Genomic DNA, 22,610 nt, shown 5'->3' with positions numbered 1-22,610 from the left:
AACTCATGAATTGCCGAGGTGTACTAGAAGGACGGAATGTGTCCTTCCGTCCTTCTAGTCTGAAGAAGAGCCTTCGCTCGAAACGTCACACCGCATTTCTTTGCTCCCCTCTTCGGTACACCAGTTCCCCACTTTTTCTCTGTGTGTACGTGTGCCTGGTAGCCCTTTTGGTTTTTCGTTCTTGAGAAATATACAGGTTACCTTTATGTTCTGCAGACGGCGGAGCAGTGGTTCAGAAATTAGAAATAAAACTCATCAACAAAGAACGACGAGATTTTAAGCTACAAAATCCAACGAACCGATAAGGGAATGTAGAAGAAAGTGTCTCGGTATATTTTGAACACAAGATCGTTCTCTGTTGGAACAGTCTATCGGGGTCCGCTTCCCTTCACATTAGATTTTAAGTCAGGAGCATCGTATTATGTTATGAGGTGAGAAAAAAAATAGTGTTCTTACTATTAACACGTCTTTGAGCATAGACAACAAGTAGCCACTAAATTTATGAATCCTATAGCAGAGACAATGATTGGCATTTTCGTAAGCCGTGATTATTTCGCTTGGTTGCACTCAAGAACACTTGCAGAAGTATCGTATTTAAGGTTCAGTATTTTATAAGCTTTTAACGGTATTTAGTACCGTACTAGGATCATTTTGTCTAAAATACTTTCTTCTGTGTTTTCTTAATTACGTTGTCAATTGTCTTCGCAGTGTTGCCAGGTTCACGCGGCCTTTCGCAGTGTGCTTCTATTTTTTCCTTGTAGTCCCCCCCCCCCCCCCCCTTGTTCCGGAGAAACTCGTAGAGACCCTCCGACAACTTCTTCGGGGAAATGCTGCCTCAGCAACATAAGTTGTACCGTGTCCCCTGTCTTCGATGCTCCTCTTCTTAATGAATGTGTTTCTCCCCTTCTTCCCTTAAAAAAGTACGCTTTCCCCCTCTATAGTATTCCTAACTTCATTTTATAGAGTGTATCTAGTATATATCCGCTGCTAGTTTCCAGCCACTTAATCTATTGAAGCTGCGTACAACTCCTACTGACAAGCTATAATTTTTCTACCCAGTGGATCTTTCTACTTTCTACACATTAAATGCAGAAGTATTCTATACAAGGTCTGCAGACACATTTATAAACACAACTTAGTATACGCATGTCTGCAGAAGTCTGCAAGCACAATACAGTATCCGTTTCCTATTAGGAAGAAGATGTCACTGTATTTCTACGTGCACTTTTTGGACTTTGCGTCGTGGAACCATTTGCTTTTTATACCAGATTGTCCTTTACTGGGACTCCGGGAAACCAACAAAAAGAAAAGCAGCAGGAGAAGATGAAATGTGTGGTGGCAGAGGTTGAGAAAAAGAAAGGGGAGGAAGAAAGCTTATTTCTACTGAAAACCTGTAGTTTATTGGCTCTAATGGATATTCCATCGGACGGGAACAAATTCTTAAGTATTTTGTTTTTGCTACTTCGAACACACACTTACTTCAAGTACATATACACTATCTAAAGTAAATCAGTACATTTTGTACAGGATATCTGTTTGGTAGTTGAATAGACTTTCTATAGGAAGTGGACGGCCAATTGTGCATAGAATGTCATTTAAAAATTCTTTAGCAAGCAGTTAGGATCTTTCTGGAGTTTTTATCAGCACCTTCTATAGAAATTTTATAGCAGTAGACACGTTATTATAATTTTTTTTTGTAAGGGCTTTCATTTTAAAAGAGTGATCAATTCTGTTTGAGCCTTAATACTTTTCTTTTCTCAATTCTACTCCTGAGAAAAACAGAGCAGCGACCACCCAAATCCTAGAAAACGATAGTCGTCAAAGATAGAAAGCACACGTCTAAGCAAATTAGGCCTATTGTGACAGCGCTGCCGCGTGGGGGAGTGACCGCTGGCAACTTCCTTGTCCATCATGCATTTGAGTGATATAAGGACACCGTCAGGCAGGTTTCGGTTAGAGAGACAGGGTCTTTCGAGACGTCTACATTGCCATATTGTCCATGGAGCATTATCGGCATTTCCAACGGATAACGCTTAGGTATCTTTAATACTGTATGCAGTATTTGGAACTCTATTTTCTAATTCTCTATATTCCCATTCGTTGTATTTCTGTTAGAGGCTTGTACAACATATATGTTGGATTACATGCATAGCACTATTTCATACAATTTTACGGATGCTTTGTCAGGCTTGTGGGCAAACAATAATAAAAATAATGAAATTTTATTTCCGTAAGTGCATGGAACAAAACTAGTGGCACGCCTAAGCTGGTAAGCTTGTGAGCAGAGACTGGCAGTCATTGGGAAGGATATTTTCAAAAAAAAAAAAAAAGCGAGAAAGTGCATCTAGTTACAATGCTAACCCTATTCTCACACTGGTGCAAAATACGGATGAACAGCATCGAGACAAAATACTAGAATCCTATTTAGACAGATATAACACTTATAGGTTGGGCATAGAATCATTGGGGAAAGGAAGACACTGGGGGGTTCGGGGTGTCCCCCTCCGAAATGGTGCATTTGGTATATTTTTTGGGAGCGGGAAACGAGGGGAAATCCTCCTCTTCCATGTAAAGTCCCCACAGAACCCCTCCCGAAGTTTTTTTTTTCCTCTTTCATGAGCGAGCATTGATCTTTAGTGTTTTCAGCAACACGTGCGGGGAAGTACAGGAATGAGTGTTATAAAATGATCTACAATTTGAAGTATATCTGGTATACCGGGAATAACGGTCGGTACTTTATATGTGAGCTCTGAAAAATGTATACAATTAGCCAATAAAATGCGCTACGTGTGATATTTTGAAGCTTACGTCCACATTTTGTCTGGTGTATCCATCCAACCGAGGTTTCTCTCGATGTTACGTAAACCGGCGTAGTGTTCACCAGCTTATCAGTACGGATATGGTAGGAGCTGGCCTTCTCTAACCAATCAGCTCAGCGTTCGCAAACTTCCTCCTGGATGTACCGAGGGTTTATAAACGACAGCCAGGCTGACAGACACAACAGTCGTCTGCTAACCTTGTGCTGTCTTCTGCAAGTAGTAAGTACTATTCTGCCCCTTGTCTACATGTGTTAGTTGGCTATCGATTTGGCTAAGGATATGGCCATCTAAAAAAATTAGCGGTCTCCCTGCTGGTGCAACGCGGAGTAATTTCGTTCATCTTGTAAGAAAATGCGGGGATAATTTTAAATTGCGCGTAATGCTTTGCAGATATGGATCAAATATAGGAGCATAACTGCAATGTGTTATGGTGTATATCGCTGGATAGGATAACGCGCTGGGGTTTGGTGCTAAGAAAAACATTTTTGACTGGTAATGAGTACCTTAAGTAGCACACATAATTATCTCGCAACATCATTACCTGACGTGAAAGAGCAGGAGATGTAAGAGGTGTGGCATGTGCAGCTTCCATGTAACTTATTGATCAAGCCCTATCACCAACTCAGCAGAACCAGTACAAAACGGGGCAGCCCGATTCATATTCAGTAATTACAACCGCACGGCCAGTGTCATTGCCATGTAAGTACAGCCCGGATTACTCGGCAAATGCCCAATGTTTCCGTGTGATTTTAATAATGCATTTTACATACTGGAGCACAAACTGGGTGATGAGAAATCTTTTCTATCATTTTGATAGTGCCTACAAATGCCGCCGTTAGTGCCTTTTTTCGCGTAGGTGCCGAAAACTCCGATTAAACATCGAAAAAAAAAAGAACTATACTGGCCGTTAAGCAGTGGCGATACTCCGTTGTACATGCAGAATTGACATCAGTCACGGCGCACGTCACTTTGAAGCCATCGATCGCTTCAGATAAGCGAGTATCTCAAAGGTACTGGAACGTACTTACTTAAAGCACTCCCCATTGCGAAGTAAGCTCAAGAACACGCGTTTCATTGGTCGATAAGGGAGTGGAAGTGCGTCCTTTTGCGCTTCACCGCGACCAGCCGCGACAAAAATATGGAAACCGAAACCAATTAATTACTGCAAAAAATGACCCGCTTCGGTGGCAGATTTTTCTCTAAAAGGTGTCCACTGAAGCTCCCAGAAGGGGTATACCAATTTTAATGCCAGTGGTGCCCTGCTTTAAAAGCTACGCTTTTGACAAAACTCATTGGAATTGTTATTTAAACAATGAGCGCCTCCCACTGATTCACACGGTGCGCAGCTTGTAGATGGCATCGGAGAGATACTTGTAAAAAAGAAAGTTCTTCGATTGGTGCACCTGTTCGCGAATTATTTAGCCCGGGGATTTAACTGAGACACCTTGTATATCGCCTGAGTGGAACCGCTTTCCCGGTACCGCTACCGACATTACCGATGCCAAGCAGTTTAAGAAATGTTTATGCGACCGTTCATCTGCATAGTCATTTTTCAAACTCCATGTTGTACACTTGTGATCGCATTGTTCATCTAATCAACCAAAATGTTTCATTTTCTTTGTATTTACCTCCACCTTATCAGTACAATTTGTTTTTGTGGACTCCTAAATATTTTGTATGCTGGTCATATAAACATTATACTATTAAGTGTTGGGCACTCCCCACCATACTTCCCACGGCCCAGAGGGCAAATAAATAATTCGTTGCGCGTTTGGGATGGTTGGCTGTCGTTTGACTTGGATGCAGGTGGTGGTGGTGGTGATGGTGAAAGGGCTTGCCGTTGTCGGCCTCACGTATGTGGGCAACGTCACGACTGACGCCCTGGGGAAGATGCAGAGTTGATACATTACGGGAACGAGACGCCGCGCTCTCAGCCAATTGCGCAGCAGGAGGAGAATCACGTGGGAAGCCGGTGGTATTAAAAGGAGACGACGAATTAGAGCGTTAACCATAGAGCACAAATGTCGCGCATTACGCCAGAGAGAGAGAGAGAGAGATACATGATGACGATGATATGGGGGACGATTTCCGCTCATGGAGCATCATGCCGCTTTTCGCCAAACGCATCCACAACCAATGTGAAATCAATCTGCAGTTTTTGATCGACCACGGCAATTTATTCGTGGGCATTTTGTTGCCGTCCTACACATTATTTGACAGGCAAAATCAGTGAACAGAATTAGCCGCAATATTGAAGTGTGTTAAGAGCGTTGACAGGGGCTTCTGAGATAGGTGCCAAATAATCTTTAGGCAAATCTGTGCGTGCTTGATAGTGAAGCGCAGCCTCTGTGGTGAAGCATGTTACTGCGCTCAGTGCCGGCAATTATTTAAGTACGGTGCAGAAGAAAAATGAAGAGCTCCCCAAAAGCAATGTGCATCCTGGTTGTGCGGGTCAGTGGCGACTGACCAGCTGATTTGCTAGTTACAAGCCGTGTTCAAGGGGACTTTTGGACATGAATGGACTTGTAGAGTTGGATAAAGTTAAACGCAGCACCCTGGGAGAACGGGAGAGGAGCCGTCTTATATTTGGTTTTACTTCATATGTGTGATATATTTTGATTTAGGAGTAGCAAGCCGACCTTCGGTCAGGCTGGCCTTTCCTAAATACTGTATAAGTAGTTAAATTCGCGGGCTCAATAATTCGCGAATTTGTGAGAGGCCGTGATCAGGCAGTTCTTCGCGGGACCTTAAATTCGCGGTACCACGGTGCGTCGACTCCGCATCTTTGGGGCTCTCCACCTTGAACTTCCTGAAAGAACCTAATAAAAGGTTTCACAACTGGGTAACTCGTTTAATTTGTCTTCCTTTTGAGCACTCCAGAATGAAAGGGCTGCAATTAGGGGGTTCCTACTCGGCTTGTATCTGTGTCATTACCGAATTTCCCTGTCTCCCGTCATTCTTGTCATCGCATCGAGAATGCGCGATTGGTACTCGATAGTGATGCGGCAACTTTAACAAAGGCTGATCCGCGTGGCAGAGTGCATACACGCTTGCTGTATGATCCAGGCTTGCAAGGAACAGGAATCACGAGACGCCTACATCTGCGCGGGATTCGTACGTGAAGGCTAGACTACTGTCTCCAGTTGCAGCGCCGAACTGAACACTTTGGGTACATACCCTGGGTACATAAGTTGCATCAGCGTCCTAAGTAAAATTTGTTACATATACGTGCGTTCTCTTTGCGGGCCGGGCACTTACATCGCCGGGCCGAGATTGAGCTCGAACCTGTCTAACCCACTTTCTGCGACCCACGGTCAACTTTTACAGTCCGCTTCACTGGGACGGACCGGGTAGGCTACAACTTTGTCGGCCTCGGGGCCGGAAACCTAGAAATTAATCGGGCGTGGTACGGAGTCCTCGGGCACCGAACATTCCTAAGCCAAGGACGCTTCTAAGACGTGCACGTGTGACGGATGTGAAGGTCATATAATGGTCAAGCAATAATAAGGTCAAGCAATACACATGTTTCTGACAATCTTCAAAGTGCGACAGATAAAAAACGGCATGGATAGAGGCAGGGTAGCTGGTAGACGAAATTGACTTAAGATGATGTCGAGATTGGGGGAGATATATGTTTGGTCAAAATACGCGAAGAGGTTGCTATGACGCTCCTATGAGGTGATGGTCAAAGAGCTCGCCGTTGTCCGCCTTGCAGAGTTGGACGAAGTCCTGAGCCGACTTCTAAGGGAACTGTGCCGACATATATGTGAAAGAGTCTGAGGAAAACGCTGGAAAACCCCGGGCAGGACAGCCGGAACCGAGGTTCGAAGCCAAGTACTTCCCAGTCTGCAGTTTATGACGCAATTATGAGGACTTGCCAATCCCCATTCATCTGGAGAGGGTGATGGCTGCTGGAGGCAAGAGCCACTCAGACACATGCGCCCGTGGGATTCTGGTGGTGCCGTAGTGAAAGATTAGGGGTCAAATAAGACAAACCCAGTCCGTATCCGCAGGAATCTTAGTAGAGCGCTAATGGCAAAACGCTGGGATTCTGGGTTGTTTCAGGGCCGCAGAACTTTCAGATTTAATGGACCTAAGCTTGGGCTTACATAGAGTGACAAAAGACGAACAGCAAGCAGCTCAAGTCAACAAATGACTTTTACTCAACACAGCACATATATTGTATGCAGTACACACCTTGGGAAAAGGGGAAGTAACTCAATAACCAAGGGCAGCTTCAAGGGTAGATAAACCAGGAATGATTCCTCACTGTTCGCGATGCCCTGACGACTAAATGACTAAAGCTTCCCTCATCTGACGTTTCCTTTTTGCTTGCTGCAGTCTACCAATAACACACGTATCATTCCAAAGAGGTTCACAGTTTTACCACAACCTCGAGTGAGCAGCTATAATAAGTTTTTCTATGCTGGCCTAGCCTTTAGCCCTGACCAATGCGATACAGGTATAAATAAATAAATGGACACCACGTCTGTAGCCTGCTTGCATCCAAGGTTAGCGAAGAAACCTAAAAAACATACTCTCAGTGTTGCTGAAATCACGTTTTGTTGTCCTCGGTATACATAGTTGTGATTGAGTCTTGTCGTACCAAGAGAGAAAGGTGGGTGAACAACCTAAACCCAACGTACTAACTACTAACTACCTACAACCTACTTCGCACTGGCCAGGCGTATTCTAAAATTCTGGTAATATCTAGCATGTCCATCTTTCTAATACAGCGCTGTAGCCGACACAGTGAAGAGCATCAACCAATCATGAAGGTCCTTCTCCTGTTACTCTTCGTCATTGGATGTGAGTACCCATGGCAACGTTTCCGAAACATGTCCAAATGTTTACGATGTTGTAATATTTCTATTGCAGTGGCAGCAGCTGATGCCTGGCCTGGGAGGATATATAGAAGTGCTGATCCCGGTAACAACATAATTTTATACTTATCGATCGTCGATCAATATTAGTAATATGCTGGACAGCTTTTAATGAAAGACCATCATTGGGTGATAATAGTAATAATCGATTAAATATCCAAGTGGTTTGTGATCTACAACATAAGAGCGTAGTTAGTCAGCACATAAGAAGTTATACAGCAGACTTATCTATATATATAAAAAGAAAAACTGTCATATCGCACTGTCTCATGTTTTATCGATGTGGCTCGAGACTGTCCAAGGAGGTACTAGAACATGTTGTTCCAACTCACGTCTTGTATATTTACATCGTGCGTAATTGATCACCTTGGAGTGGGCCTTCCTTATGATTGCGTCCATAGAATCCGGATAAGAACGTCATTTTACACTCCGATAATGCATCCATTGTTATTGAATAATATTAATATGCTGGACCACCTTTAATGCAAGTACCTCAGTCTATTGACTCGGCTTACACCAATCACATCTTTGGTGACCTTGTACGCGTCTTATAATAGCCCACGCAATGCGATAGACTACGATCCAGTAAAACGCTCAAGTTATGCACCAGCACAGACATGTGTCTCCCGCTATGAAGACGATTATCACATTAGTGTCACCACATCAGAGTAGTGTCAGTAGCCAACGCTGATATGCTGGGTAACAACAAGGGTCAGCATACTGTCATCATGTCCGTCAGCCGGTTATGGGGACGTCCTGTACGTGTATCATGATGAACCTGAGAAGAGATCCTTCCACCTTTACATTTAAAACCTAGGAGTCTTCACATTGAAGGAAGGGTGGTACGTGCTGGTTACACTCATGTTGAGAACACATAACGAAAGGTCTTAGGTTACATGCAGCTTTGTGGCGTTGACTAAGCGGAGGTTGTGCTGTGATCGCTGACTGAAATTGGCATGGAGGAAACACGAAAAGGCTCTTCTTCAGAAAAGAGAAGTGTGGAGCAAGTGACGTGAGGAGCTGTAGCTTTGCTTTGGGTCGCTTTGCACACGACACTTTGGGGGCCACTTGGACGCGCTAGTCCACAATTATCCAAGTATATTCCGAAGATATGCGTTGGGGTCTCACATGGGGCGCTGGACTGGCCCCCAATCTCGGCTTCTCCTCTCTTTCCTTCTTCCATGGAAGTCGGTCTCTCGTTAGTGGTCAGTGTCTCTATGTGCATAAAGGTAAGGATGACGATGGTAAATGATAATCTAGATGAGGAGACCATGAAATAAATCTGGATCAAGAGACGATGCCTTTTCTTCAAGCCTGAGGTACGTCTCTTCCTCTTTGAGTTGTTCCACCATGACAGCCGACGTTAAAATGAATTCGACGACGTTCCCCATGTTCATTAACTCGAATGAAGCGAATGACAGCGGTATCCCAAGCAGCACAATGCACTGAAAGCCGAGTGCAATAGGTGTGGTCGGTATGTGTCTTATCAATATTGAAAGATGAAAGTCACTGAAAAGGTTAGCCAGCTACAGGACTCGAACCCACATCTTCTGGATTACTGGTCCAGGGCTCTAATCGACTGAGCTAAGCTAATACTTATGTGCATTTGTGTCCTACAGCTGGCTAAACTTTTCAGTGTCTTTCATCTTTCTTCGTTAACTTCTTAGGCAATTTGAGGCTTTGTATGTATTTGTACTTTCTGCGTTCCAGCCCCAGAACATCAGTTCTCTCATTATCAATGTTCTTTAGTTTCGCGAATCTGATCAAGGCCCACCTACCCGTCTTACTTTATTGTACTCGACCTTTAGTACATTGTGGTGCTTGGGATGTTTCACCGAAGCCTGTTACGCTTGTGACAGGGTTGGGGACTTTACGAAATTCCGAGTTTTTCGTTGTTGATCCTTACACAGCCTGGTTAGATATATGAAATTTGAAGAAAAAGCCACTGCTGGGTAAAACGATATACTCGCGAAAGGCATCAGAAGCTGCCTTACAGAAGCCCTTACTGTTATGCGACAGGGCTTGCAGACATCTATATCACTCGTGCGAACGTGAAATCTGAAACGTGAAATCGTGACGTTGAAATCGGATATTCCTCGATGTACTTGCGACGCAACTTTTGCTCGCGCACTATCTTTCTGCGTTGCGAAAACAGCTGTCCCTCCAATAAGACGATCTACATGCCCTCTGTGTTTCCCTGTACAGTTTGAGGAGGACGCTAAATGCGATTCACAGAAAAACAGAAAGAAAAACCGCTAGACATCCCATAAGAAAACTCAAAAGAGGGGCGAAATGTCGTCATGTGGAATAAAGTGACCTACAGAGTTATACCGGCATACCTCGGACAAAAATAAATGTAACATAGGCTGCTGCTGAGGGTCAAGAGATCGTTTGTCGTTGGGGGAGAGTAACCTCCTCGCCGATATAAAGGCGGTGAACGAGTCCTCAGGATATAACTCTTCTTGCTGAGACCTTGGGCGAAAAAAAGAGGAGTATGTTTTTTTATCATTCCGAAGAACCCGGGGCCTAGCTATAACTTAGTTCCTCAGATTACTCTGTGAGTGGCCGTGAGTAGTATATACTCTTCTCAGCACAAAGTCCAATATAAACTGATGACAATATTCCATGCAGGGCTCAAGGCACGTGAAGCATATCTTGGAGTGGGTAAGTGTTGCTATAGAATTCACTTATTCGGTTCCCACATTTGGTGCCCTCCAATTGTGCAATACTTACAATTCTCGTGTCTTTTTTTTTGTCTTTCTCCTTTTTTTTTATTTACCCCATTGTGTCAGCCCTTGCGAGCAGGAGTTTGTGTGTTACCTAAGCCGTTGTCCACCAGCGACTTTCAACATATTGCGCTCGGATTTCAGGGCACGTTAATTGTCCTCAAAGAAGTTGAGTTACTGAAGATTGAAAGTTGAGAATATGGAGTAATCAACTGTAATAAACCCACGAAAAGAATCCGTGGTCGAACGGTAAAGAAATTGATCCAGGCAACGATCACCATGGCATCACCATTATCAAGTGGTGGTGGTGACGATGATTATGGAGGTGCTTGCCGTAGCCGATCACTCTCAGGCGTGAAACACCCATAGTCAAAGTTGCCTCCCGCCGTAAAACTACCCGTTTTCATTATCAGAAGGCTGAACAAGCTCCTAGTGGATTCTTATTTTCTGTAGGAACAGACAGTAGCGTAGACAGACAAATATTTCGAGAGGGGAACTATAGGAAGTTTCCATGGGGAGAAGCATTGCTTCCCCATTTTCCTCACAAAAATTCGCTAACAAAGGTACAGTTTCAAGGAGGTTAAATCCCACTAAATCCCCCTCGGGCTACGCCGCTGGGAACAGTCAAAAATTATGTGCATTAATCTCTTAAAAGAGCAGTGCAACACACATGGATCAAATTTTCGTTTTTGGCAACTCCCGTTTGTGCAACAAATAACGTGCGATGTCCGTAGCTTGCCTGTTGAGCGTGCTAAGAGTGTTTACCCTCTCCTGCTTTAGGGTGCCTCTGTGTGGTTCAGCTACTTTGTGACGCATATAGCAGTTCGCGTGTAACGCCCGTTTATTACATAAAAAAACTATACGGTGGGGCAGGATCTTCGGACGCATTTCGAAAAAGCAATAAAATTTGTACGCATATCTACTAGCAATGGAATATGCCACACCATCCTACTTTTGCGAGACGTTTTCATACACGCAAGCTGTAAATTATGCGGTACAAGGTACGAGTACACAATACGGTACGAGATACACGCCGAAGAATGTCGGAGCCCTTGCCTATTTGAATGTCTAATGCCCTATGCCGCTGTCGCAAGGTCAGTGCTTTATCCAGTATCCCAAGCACGGAGGGGGTGTTGGAAAAAACTGGGGGTCATGAGGTTATTATAGCTTAACGTACCATAACCGATATTTGTCTAAAGCTGAAATCGCAACGGCACCCCCTGTAAGGGCTACACTGGTGAAAAAGTCAGGAGGTTGTCGAGAGCGATATGAGAAATAAAAAGACGACAAGATTGGGAGCCCGAACTCTCAGAGCAGATAGGGCAAGCGATTACGACAGCGTCGGTTCTTGAGAGAACTCTGTCAAACGGTAGTATGGGCACTCACATATAAACACCAGGGAGATATAGTATAATAATTGTGCACGCGGTAGGGCGCATGTCATGCCAGGAGCTTTTGTCCAGAGTCATCAGGAGGAATCTGTAAAGAGAAATTCACGGAAGTGGGTGGGCAAGCTTGGCATATGGGTAATTAAGCTCGGCTGCGCACTGCGGACAAAATGTCACGGTTTGGGATCCACCTCACTAGGGTCTAGGACCGTCATTGGATAATAATAATAATCGATAAAATACCCAAGTGGTTTTAGATCTACAGCATAAGCGCATACATTCTTAGAAATGACCTTCACCACATAGCAGGCTCCTAGCCAACCATCATCCCAAATGACAACGTTCTCCCCCTGATTTGTTGAAAACGGGAGGCTGAGCCTATTCTGTGCTGTGCATATTGCACAAAATGGGCTCAGGCCTCCCGTTTTCAACGAATCAGGGGCGAGAACGTTGTCATTTGGGATGATGGTTGGCTAGGAGCGTGCTATGTGGTGAAGCTCATTTCTAAGAGTGTAGTGAGTGAGCAGTAGCTTAAGAAGTTATCCAGCAGAGTTATATAATAAAAAAAAAAGTGGAAAACAGTCATACCGCACAATCTTGCGTTTTCGCGATGCGCATCGGGACTGTCCTATAGGATGTACTAGACCATATTGTTCCTACTCACATCTTGTATATTTACATCACGCGTAATTGATCACCTTGGACTGGACGTTCCTTATGGTTGCGTCCGTAGAATCTGTGTAAGAACGTCACTTTATTATCCCAGAACGCATTCATTGTTGTTAAAAAATATTAATATGCTGGACAACCTTTAATGGAAGTACCTCAGTCTATTGACTTCACCCTCTGCTTACGCCAATCACATTTTTACTGTGTCGGACATTGTCCGCGTCTTATCATAGCCCAGCAATGCGATAGATTATGATCCACTAAAACGCTTAAGTTCCACATCAGCACAGATATGTGTCTCCTGCTATGAAGACGATTATCACATTAGTCTCACCACATCAGATTAGTGCCCGTAGCTAATGCTGATATGCTGGGTAACCACAAGAGTCAGCACACCGTCACCATGTCCGCCAGCTGGCTGCCGGGACGGCCTGTATGTCTATGATGATGAACCTGAGAAGACATCCTTCGACCTCTAGATTTAAAACCTAGGAGTCTTCACATTGAAAGAATGTCCTCGTTACACTCATGTTGAGAACACAACAGACCTTGCAGACATCTGTATTGCTAGAGCGAACGTTTGGTGATGTGAACATCTTGAAATCGGATATTCCTCGATGTATTTGCAACGCAACTTTTGCTCGCGCACTATCTTTCTGCGCTGCGAAAACAGCTGTCCCTCCAAGAAGACGATCTACATGCGCTCTGTGTTTCCCTGTACAGTTTGAGGAGGACGCGAACTGCAATTCACACAAAAACAGAAAGAAACACCGCTGAACATCCCCTAAGAAAACTCGAAAAAGGGTCGAAATGTCGTCATGTGCGAGCGACCTATGGAGTTATACCGGCATATATCATACAAAAATAAATGTAACATAGGCTGCTGCAGAGGGTCATGTGATCCTTTCGTGGTGGTGGTGGGTAACCCGCTCGTGGGCATAAAGGCGGTTAACGAGTCCACAGGTTATGCTGACCCCTCCGACGCTAAAGACAGGAGCATGTTTTTTTTCTCTCTCTCAATCCGAAGAACCCGGAAGGCCTAGCTATAACTTAGCTCTTTATGAAGATCCTGGGCTCCATCGTCCGGTTCTTCACCTGTTCATGGACTTCCCGTCGTCCACTGGATTGCTTCAGACGCTTTAGATCTTTCTTGTGTTTTCATCATTCCTTCATCAGCTTCACATAATGTTCCTGTGCAGTGGGGTAGGGTACCTCACCACCGCGGTGAAACACCACATCTCATCGTCACCATTTCTTCTTGTTGTTGTTGTTAGTTCTTTAGATTATGCTGTGAGTGACCGTTAGTATATACTCTTCCCAACACAAAGTCCAACATAAACTGATCACAATATTCCATGCAGATTATATAAAGCTCAAGGCACGTGAAGCGTCTCCTGGACGTGGTAAGTACTGCGAGAAAATGCACTTATTCTATTCTCGAATTAACCGCGAAAAATGCGAATTTGTTTCCCGCATTTGGTGCCCTCCAACTGTGCAATACGCAGAATATTTCATTTCTTTTTTTGTTTGTCTTTCTCTATTTTTTTTTCATTTGCCCCATTGTGACCGCCCTTGGAAGAAGGATGTTGTGTGCTACCTAAGTCGTTGTTCACCAGCGACCTTCAACATATTGTGCTCAGATTTCAGGGCACATTTTAACTGTCCTCAAAGGCGTTGAGATACTGAACGTTGAATGTTGAGAGTTGAGAACATGGAGTAATAAGCTGTAATACACCCACGAAAAGTATATGTGTGGTCAAACGCTAAAGAAACTGATCCACTGACCGATCACCGTCCCCAACGGAACAATAAAGAGTTTTAGTAGATGGGTAGAAATCCAGCGAACCGGTAGAATGTAGGAAGGGAGTTGCCTCAGGACAGAAGCCGCCGATATTTCGAACAGAGACTGTTCTTCTGGGCACCGTCCTCATCATTGGCATGGTATTTAAAGGGTTAAACACCTAACCCTTTAAATACCATGCCAATGATGAGGACGGTGCCCAGAAGAAGAACAGTCTCTGTTCGAAATATCGGCGGCTTCTGTCCTGAGGCAACTCCCTTCCAATAAAGAGTTTTAGTAATTCGTACACTATGGCCCTTGCGCACGTAAGGAATGGCGTTGATGGTTCTGTGCATGCCCATAATAGCGAGAAACCTTCACGCAGTGCACAGAACCACCAACGCTATCTGTTACGCACGCTACCACCTTTGCGTACGATGTACTAAATCTCTCTAATGAAGCAAGAAGGCTGTGGATAACGAACAACGCTTGAACAATGATATGAGAAATAAAAAGACGACAAGACTGGGAGCCCGAACTCTCGGAGCAGGAAGGAAGCGATTAGGAAGCAGACGACAGCGTCGTCGTTGACACAACTCTGTTAAACAATAATATGGGCCCCCACATGCAAGCAATAGAAAGGGATAGTATAAGAATTGTGCACGCGGTAGGGTGCTTGTCATGTCAGGAACTTTGTCCTTAGTTATCAGGAGGAATCTGTCAAGAAAAAAGAACGGAAGTGAGTCGACGAGCTTAACCTATAGGTCATGAACCCCGGCTGCGCACTGTGGACAAAATGCCAGCGACTGATGTTGATGGCGGACTGAAATTTGTGGATTAGGTATGACTCACGCTGTTGTATGCTGGGTAGAGAAACCTAACACCAAAGTGTCTTTAAAGGAATATCAGGCGTTCACTCAAGTGCCTTCGCTACGTTGGATTTATGCCTATTAAAACGAATCTGAAGATTAGCTGTAGTTTGGCCAATGTACTGTGCTTCACGGAGATTACATTGCTATATATATATATATATATATCACGTTAGATGAGTCGCCGTCGATGTGGCCATTAATTTCAACTCGAAAGTGATAATTTGCTTGTGTCATATGCCAAATATGGATTACGTTCTTTATGTGATGTAAGGTTCATTTCTGAAGAGGTACAGACGTATTGCAGTCACACCAGTCGTACTGTAACATGTCAATGAAATAGAAAAGTGTATTTTGAAGCACGTGAAACAGTTGATACCTTGTGTTCTCATCATGGATTGGCTTGCATCGCGTACTTGGCTATAGAAGTACTTTAGCTTTTTCAGCTCAAGTACGCTAGGGCCGGGATCTGGCGTGCCATTGAGGAGAAAGGCGCCTTTTGCGCTCTCTTAATTTTTCTTCTAGCCCATCTCATCATCAGCTGTGCTTCATTTATTGTTTTTGTTCTTGTTGTCTGACCTCTCTCCTTGTGATTTCTAAGGATCATTCTGGTCATTGACACCGTTGGGCACCATCGCGATTTCTAAAACGAAATTCTGCGATATCTATACATCTGTTGAATGAATGACTTGACATGGTACATTGTAATAGGGAGGTTAATAGATTGGCTGGAAAAAATTGTAGTGCTTTCTCAGCTCGTTTAAGGCGCAACTATGTGGGGAGTTTTTGTAGCGGCAGAACGCCCAGCTTTTGTGAGCGGCAAGCGCGCCGTCGAGAAATGCCCAAAGCGGCAGGCAGAGAAAGCAGTTCCGTACTCTCGCGAAAAGAAACCGCGTATAACACGATAAAAACGTTTATTACGAGTGAAATGTTTCACTGGTTTTTTGAGCTATAACACATTATAACGAACAAGATACTATAGCAATGCGCAAGCATATGTTGTGATTGCCGTTCCCGCTATTGACCCGAATACACGAAGCACTTGACTTTTTCGTCAGTCCGTTGCACACTTCTATGTTTGTTTTGCTTGTGGGATGCTTACACTAAATTACTTTTTAACGTATCTGCAACAACCTTTTGATCTTCTGCCGAAGCCGTTCCGCTAGAGATATCTAAGTCCGTGACGTCATCTATTATGCAACCGGATGGACGTCATGTGAGGCTAATTTCGGACTTTTCACTTGTGGGCGCCGCTTCCGTCGTCGAGATCTGCTCGTCTTGAACTATTGTTCGTGGCCGTTGGGGCTTGCCTCTTCTTTTTAAATGTTAAGAGAGGTCAGCCAAGGTGCCTTGCTCCTCGACAATCACGACGGCCCAACGTAGCAAAAACTCCTCATGCGTTTGGGCAACGCTATGCCCAATTTTAAGATGCTACAACGGCAGCACTCAATTTGAACTTGGTCGGAGCGTCCAGAAGAAATATTCGCTGAACCATGTCGCGTAGCTTACCGCCGTACTTGAAATATTCGGGGGCACTTGGGTAACGGTATAAAGTCAATAAACACAGGGGCGCAGGTGCCAAATTTGCAGATACATAGGCACTGGCCACATCACAGATTCAAACTTTTTGTTTAAAGTTAATGATGATACACCTAACGCAGTATATTTATTAGAACGTAATGTCTGTTGTTGTAATCTCGGATTGTTACTGGCCATTGTAGATAAGTATGTAACTCAGTCCTGACACTTCATTCAGGTAATGAAAGCGGACTGGTTTCGAAATGTCAATTTCCACATTGTTTTAAATGTTGTAGTGCGGGTGTGCATTTTAGTGAAATACACGAGTGTTCCCTGCCTTTGAACTATATTCAATGTAATCTCTGTAAAGCACAATGCACTGACAAACTGAAAGTACTTTCAAAATTGTTTTTAATAACCATAAATCGTACATAACAAACAAACCAAATCTCCACCTCTCCTGATACTTTTGAACCTGGCCGTTCTTTTAAAGACTTTAGTCTATTCATCTTACAATCAAGTTTCCCTTCCTACCGCAGCAGAGAAGAGCGTAAATGATACCTAATCCACAACTTCAAGTTCACAATCAGCGAATACCCAGGCATTTGCCCACAGTGCGCAGCCCAGGTTCATGACCTAGGTTAAACTCGCCGACACACTGGCGTTTTTCCCCGTTTTCTTTTACCCTTACAGATTCCACCTGCTGACCAGGGACGATGCTTCTAGAAATTATTCCCTCCCACATCTCTCACGTTGAATACGATGCCGCCCAAGAAACGCTGACCCCATATCATTGTAATACTAACATCCCCGCAGTTCAGTTTTTACTAGTTGGATTGTGAGGAAATATTTTAAGTGCATTCTTTCGCAGCGCCTCGAAATGTAGGCGTATTTTGGGGAATTATTAGCGCTTTTCCCGTGTGTGGTGGAATAAATCCCGAGTCACTTGTTTATTACAGCCGCGCGAGCTGTGTGCCTTATTGGAGCAATACCATACCAGTGTTGACAGAAGACGCCATGAAGGTGAGGACATTCTTTTTCTCCTCACTAGACACAACAAAGAGTCCCCATGTGGAAGCACAGGGCCTAAAGAAGGGGTCGCCACCCACAACAACCGTAACCTAGAGTCGTGTTCAACTTAAAAAGGGAACGAAATCTCAGTTGTCACAATATTACTGTCCCGCAAATATGATGGCTGGACATAGAGAGGTCACGCTCGCTCTTCAACGAGATAATGTAACCCATTATGCTCACTCTGCTTCCGTATTGGCTGTTAAGACTGGCCACGTGACACTATGCTGCTTCACGGCGCTGAACTATTTCTCTTGGCTCGCTATCGCGTCTCCTTTTCTCCAAGGCATATGCAGATAGAATAGAAGAGAAATAGAAAGAAAAAATGGAAACGTAGGTCGCACTGATGCGACCAGCTGTTCCAGGACACGATGTGTGGAAGCACTGAATGAATTAAAAGATTATATCAGCACGCACGTCCTTGAGGTAGGTCGTCAGTGCACACAGCGCAGGTTGCTGTTGTTGCCTTGGCCAGCTCCGCAGTACTTTCTCAACACTAGGTGGTCGGTTGTCAAGTTCCGCGAGGGTGTTTATCAGTGTTCGCCGACTACAGTCGAAGCGTCGGCAGGTGATCAGCACGTGCTCCGTGTTCTCCACAGTTCCCCAAGTAGAACAGTTCGGCGATCCAATGACACCTGTATTATGAGGCACATGCAGTTGACGCGGACTAGATTTCCTTTTAGCAATGAGGTGACATGTTTAACGTCGCTCGAAATTCTGCCTCATCTCTCAAGTTGCATACCAGGAGTGACCGCGCAAAATATTCTTTCTGCGGTGCGTGACAGGTGTGCAATCGAATTTACAAAAAAAAAGAAGAAAAAAGAAAATAAAAAAAACGATCAGATAAAGAAACCGCAGACGTGACGTATTCGAGGCTCCGTGCCTTGTTTCTTCGTTTTTTCCTCGGAGCTCACGCGACGTTTATATATGCGTGAGCTGTGTCGTGTGTACGTCACTGGTCACATGAGGAGAGTAGCATTCGTCACGACCTCCTCTCGTTCTGAGATGCGCTCTTTTCACTAGGACAAATACTTTTCAAAGGTGTGCGGAGCAGAGCCCTCGCCCTGGAGGTTACGTACGTTCATGGTTATTTCCCAGGAACTCATTTTATTCAACGAAAAAAAAAAAGAAACAAGAAAGGCCATGAAGCAAGCGATGAGCTGGTGAAGATGATGCATAATGTAGAACCCCGAGACTACAGACTGTGTTGTGTCTGTCCTTTCGTGTTCCCTAGTCTCGGAGTTTTACATTATGCATCATTCGTTAGAGAACAGTCTGCATAAAAAATTGTTGGTGGTCACCTCGCTTCTACTCGTGCTACTTCTTTTGTTATTCCGCCCTGCTGACACCGTGAAACAACTATGATAACGTACGGTGTACGGACAAGAAAAAGATATAGTGTGTGTGTGCGTGTGTGAAAAGAAAAGGCGGCAACCCCTTTTTACCTTGACCTTGAAGCAACATTCAAAGAAAGAATAATGTGCTGCATACATTCCAAAACGACGTTATTTTGCTCTCTGTCAATGTATACCGCAAATTCTACCGATATATAATCCGGCTATCTCTTGCTATGTTTCACACGAGCCGACTCAGGGAAGACTTTCCAAGCAGCACAATGTAGTGAAAGTCGAGTGCAATGGGGGTGGACGGTACGTGCCTTATCAATGCTCTTTAGTGTCACGAGTCTGTTCAAGGCATTCCACCTACCCGTCCACCCCCATTACACGCGACTTTCAGTACGTTGTGCTACTTGGGATTGGTGAGGTTAATCTGGGAAATTAATGTGTGGCGGCATGCGTTTGCACTGTTCCTGATTGGTGTGAAACCCCACTCTGTTTCGACATGCATTTATGCTAATAAGGGGCGTTATACTTCCATGAACGTATGGAGGTGCTTTTACACACATTAAGCCCACCATCACGTAGAACGTAGAAAGTAAAAAGGAAACTACAAGGAGCGAACGAGAGTTTGTGCTACCGTATCCATACTTGCCAAACGCTAGATACGCGCTATGCTGACAGTAATCAGGGAGGAGGTAAAAAATACTAAAACTAGTCAAATGAATACCGACATATTTATTGTATAACATATTGTACATATTTTACAACGGCCTGTGATGATTTTATAAATACATGTGATCTGCGGCAAAAAAAAAAAGAAAAGCTGTGCTCGCAAGCTCCACGCAGGTGTAACACCCATCATAGGCTTCCCAACCAATCTCATGTGTCCAAGACTTTGGGCCACGTCACAAGGCAGTATATTCAGTGCTTTCAACGTAGCATGGAAAATATGTCACGTGCACCTAGCACGAGGCAACATTATTCGTGTTCCAAAACACATTTAGAATATACAGAACAAGTGAGACAGAAAAACTGAACTTCTGTATGCAATGAGGGAGCATGTCGAAAAATCCCAAACCTAGAAAAGTGGCGTGATCTCAGTGTCCGTCCCATTGGCAAGCATGCATTTCCCGTTTCTTACCCTGCTGTAGCGGGTCAATAAATTGCAATGCAGTCCTGAATTTTCTTTGGCAGGTTGGTGTGCAACTGGGTGACAATCCAGCTAAAATAGTAAAAAATGGGATAAGGCCACTTATGACATGCAGGGGTTCAATTATAGCCATCGCTTACTATCAAAAATGTCTCAATAATCCTAAAAAAAACTAAACATCACGCATTGTAAAACTTGTTAGGTCGCAAATCTGTGATTGCTTTGCTTGATTGGTCGATTGGGCTTTGGTAATCGTTAATATGAGCCGCTTCAAACTCCCCTAATAATTATTTATGTCATTACCTCAAAGCCCCACGCGGGCATTACATGAGGGCACAGATTACATGAGGGTTTCCAAGAAACGAAAAGGAAATTAAACAAAAACAAGCACGTACAGGAGCGTAACCCATCTCCATATGCCGATACAGTGAACTGACATAGTGAACTACTGGCCACGAGGTTTTAACGCTCATGCCAAGTGCGCTACCGGAAACCGGAGTGCATGAAACGGCACAAACACACAGTCCGTCTAAGATGAAAAGCCGTCAGTATTTCGAGAAGCAAACTCGAATGCTATAAACCCTGCCATGGATACATCTCAGGCTGGGTTCAAACAACAACTTTATTTTGAGATGATGAATGGAGTTTGATTGGGATCACGGGATGAAACCGGTCGTTGCAGGATGTTCCCTTTCATCGATCTGATTAAAGGACATTGGCAGATCTCCCTTACTGAGGAGTGCAAGCAGCACACAGCGTTTATAAGTCCGTTTGACATGTACGAACACAACAACGAACACAGTCAACCCTCGACTTATGAACACCCTTGGTTCCTCGAAAAATCGTTCGTAGATCGAGGGATTCATAAATCTAGGTGCAAGGTGCGCGAAAGAGGAATGGGCTGAAACACGACACGATCCAAATCCACTAGTTCCACAATCCACTAGTTAACGTTTATTTTTTTAATAGCCTGTAATTGCGCGCTCTGCACCACACATTCTGCTGTATTTGTCCTCTTCAGAAGAGACGATAGAAGTCTGGCACTTTACTCGTCCGCCTGGTTTTGGAAGTACCGTACGCACCATACATTCCTCACTGAGCGAGCCTTGGACAAGGAACATACAAGAAGACGACGCAACACAAGTCCATAGGAAAAGCAAAGTGTTTTAATTCCATTCCGAGACCCCTTAAGCCAAGAAACTGACAAGAGAGTCAGGATGTACAATAAAGGCACACAGTTTCCTCCGCTTGTTATCTCGTCAAACTCATGCACTCGCGTCAAACGAGAGTCAAACTCTCGTCAAACCTTTCGGTCGTTGTTCTTTTCTTTCACTAGGACAACAGCAGAGTAGAGGTGAGTCTACAATGTGCTTAGAGAACTTGTGTTGTGTCGTCGTGCTTCATCGTTGCTTGTCTCAGGATATTCCTCCATCGTTACCAGGTTGCATTAGTTGCGTATTGTTGGATGAGGTAAAACAGATAATGGACGACTGAAATTTTGAGTGATAGCATGTGCAAGGGGCCGTCTAGAGGGAGGGAGGGAGAACCTCTTGAATCTTTCCTTCTTCTCCGTGTCCTCGAAGAGAAGGAAACGCGGGGGACGTGCTCAGCGGCCCAAGGCAAGCCCTCGCCGTAACCAACTCAACAAGTACCCGCAACGTCCAGCCACTACTACTCCTAGATCAAAGAATGGCAGTTTATGAAAGGGCACCCTCTTAAGAACGAGGCCATTTTCAATTCGTCCAAGTTCGCAGTCAGTGTTTTGAAAAGACCAGCAAAGTCTCCTGTCTTCAGGGCCATCGCTTTAACGGAAACTATATTTATTTGCGAGCTTTTGTATCTTGTATTCTTGAGTGTGTTAGAAAAACGATGACCAGTGTTTTTATATTGCATCTGTGTTCTTGTATTACAACCATGTATTGTACGACACATCCAAACTAAAGCATGTAACTTGTATCTTGCAGGGTGACGAGCGACAATAAAAGCACCTGGTAATAAAGCTCGAAATGACTTTTTTCTCTCTTTGTCCGCATCGGCCGGACCATACATGCAAACCGCACATGGAGAGATTACTAAATCGAGTGTTGATAATTTGAGTACCTAGGTACAGTCTGCGACGACTGCAGAGTGTATACACTGTAGAGTAATAGAATGGTAAAATGAATAAAACGGTAAATGAGTTAATTAAATAACTCCCACTCTGAACACGGGTGACGAGAAGTCAACGCTGTTTTAAGCTGGGCTGCTACAAATTTAGAAAATGGAAACCTTACCTAGCACAGAGACACTGGACTTGGACCACCGAAGGTAACGACAAGCCTTAGGTACGGGCAACTTTATTGTGCAAAGGAACGTTCATATTCTGGAGTTATCTATTTGAAGCGTTGTGAACACGAC

At 44.2% G+C, this 22,610-nt stretch overlaps 1 protein-coding gene across 2 annotated transcripts; it reads left to right on the top strand.

The window, feature by feature from the left end:
- The first annotated feature begins 2,918 nt into the window (after positions 1–2,918).
- Positions 2,919–22,224, top strand: LOC135374068 (uncharacterized). 2 transcript variants are annotated; one of them, XM_064607067.1, is made up of 7 exons: positions 2,919–3,038; positions 7,556–7,628; positions 7,698–7,748; positions 10,334–10,366; positions 13,847–13,888; positions 17,612–17,675; positions 22,178–22,224. In XM_064607067.1, exons 1-6 carry the CDS (start codon positions 2,958–2,960, stop codon positions 17,656–17,658), a joined length of 327 nt encoding a protein of 108 aa, XP_064463137.1. In that variant the 5' UTR covers positions 2,919–2,957; the 3' UTR covers positions 17,659–17,675; positions 22,178–22,224. The 2 variants fall into 2 exon arrangements, with proteins under 2 accessions (XP_064463137.1, XP_064463138.1); XM_064607068.1 differs by lacking the exon at positions 10,334–10,366.
- Positions 22,225–22,610: the final 386 nt, after the last annotated feature.

The sequence above is a fragment of the Ornithodoros turicata genome, unplaced genomic scaffold, assembly GCF_037126465.1.
Source record: "Ornithodoros turicata isolate Travis unplaced genomic scaffold, ASM3712646v1 Chromosome42, whole genome shotgun sequence".
NCBI lineage: Eukaryota > Metazoa > Arthropoda > Arachnida > Ixodida > Argasidae > Ornithodoros > Ornithodoros turicata.
This window is presented reverse-complemented; position numbering and strand designations above follow the sequence as displayed.

Bases quoted from the DNA above. Each gene is read 5' to 3' on its own strand.
- LOC135374068 (XM_064607067.1), top strand. From the start codon at position 2,958: ATGTACCGAGGGTTTATAAACGACAGCCAGGCTGACAGACACAACAGT. The intron at 7,749-10,333 runs GTAACAACATAA...TATTCCATGCAG, and splicing joins ATATAGAAGTGCTGATCCCG to GGCTCAAGGCACGTGAAGCA. The intron at 13,889-17,611 runs GTAAGTACTGCG...TGTTTATTACAG, and splicing joins TGAAGCGTCTCCTGGACGTG to CCGCGCGAGCTGTGTGCCTT.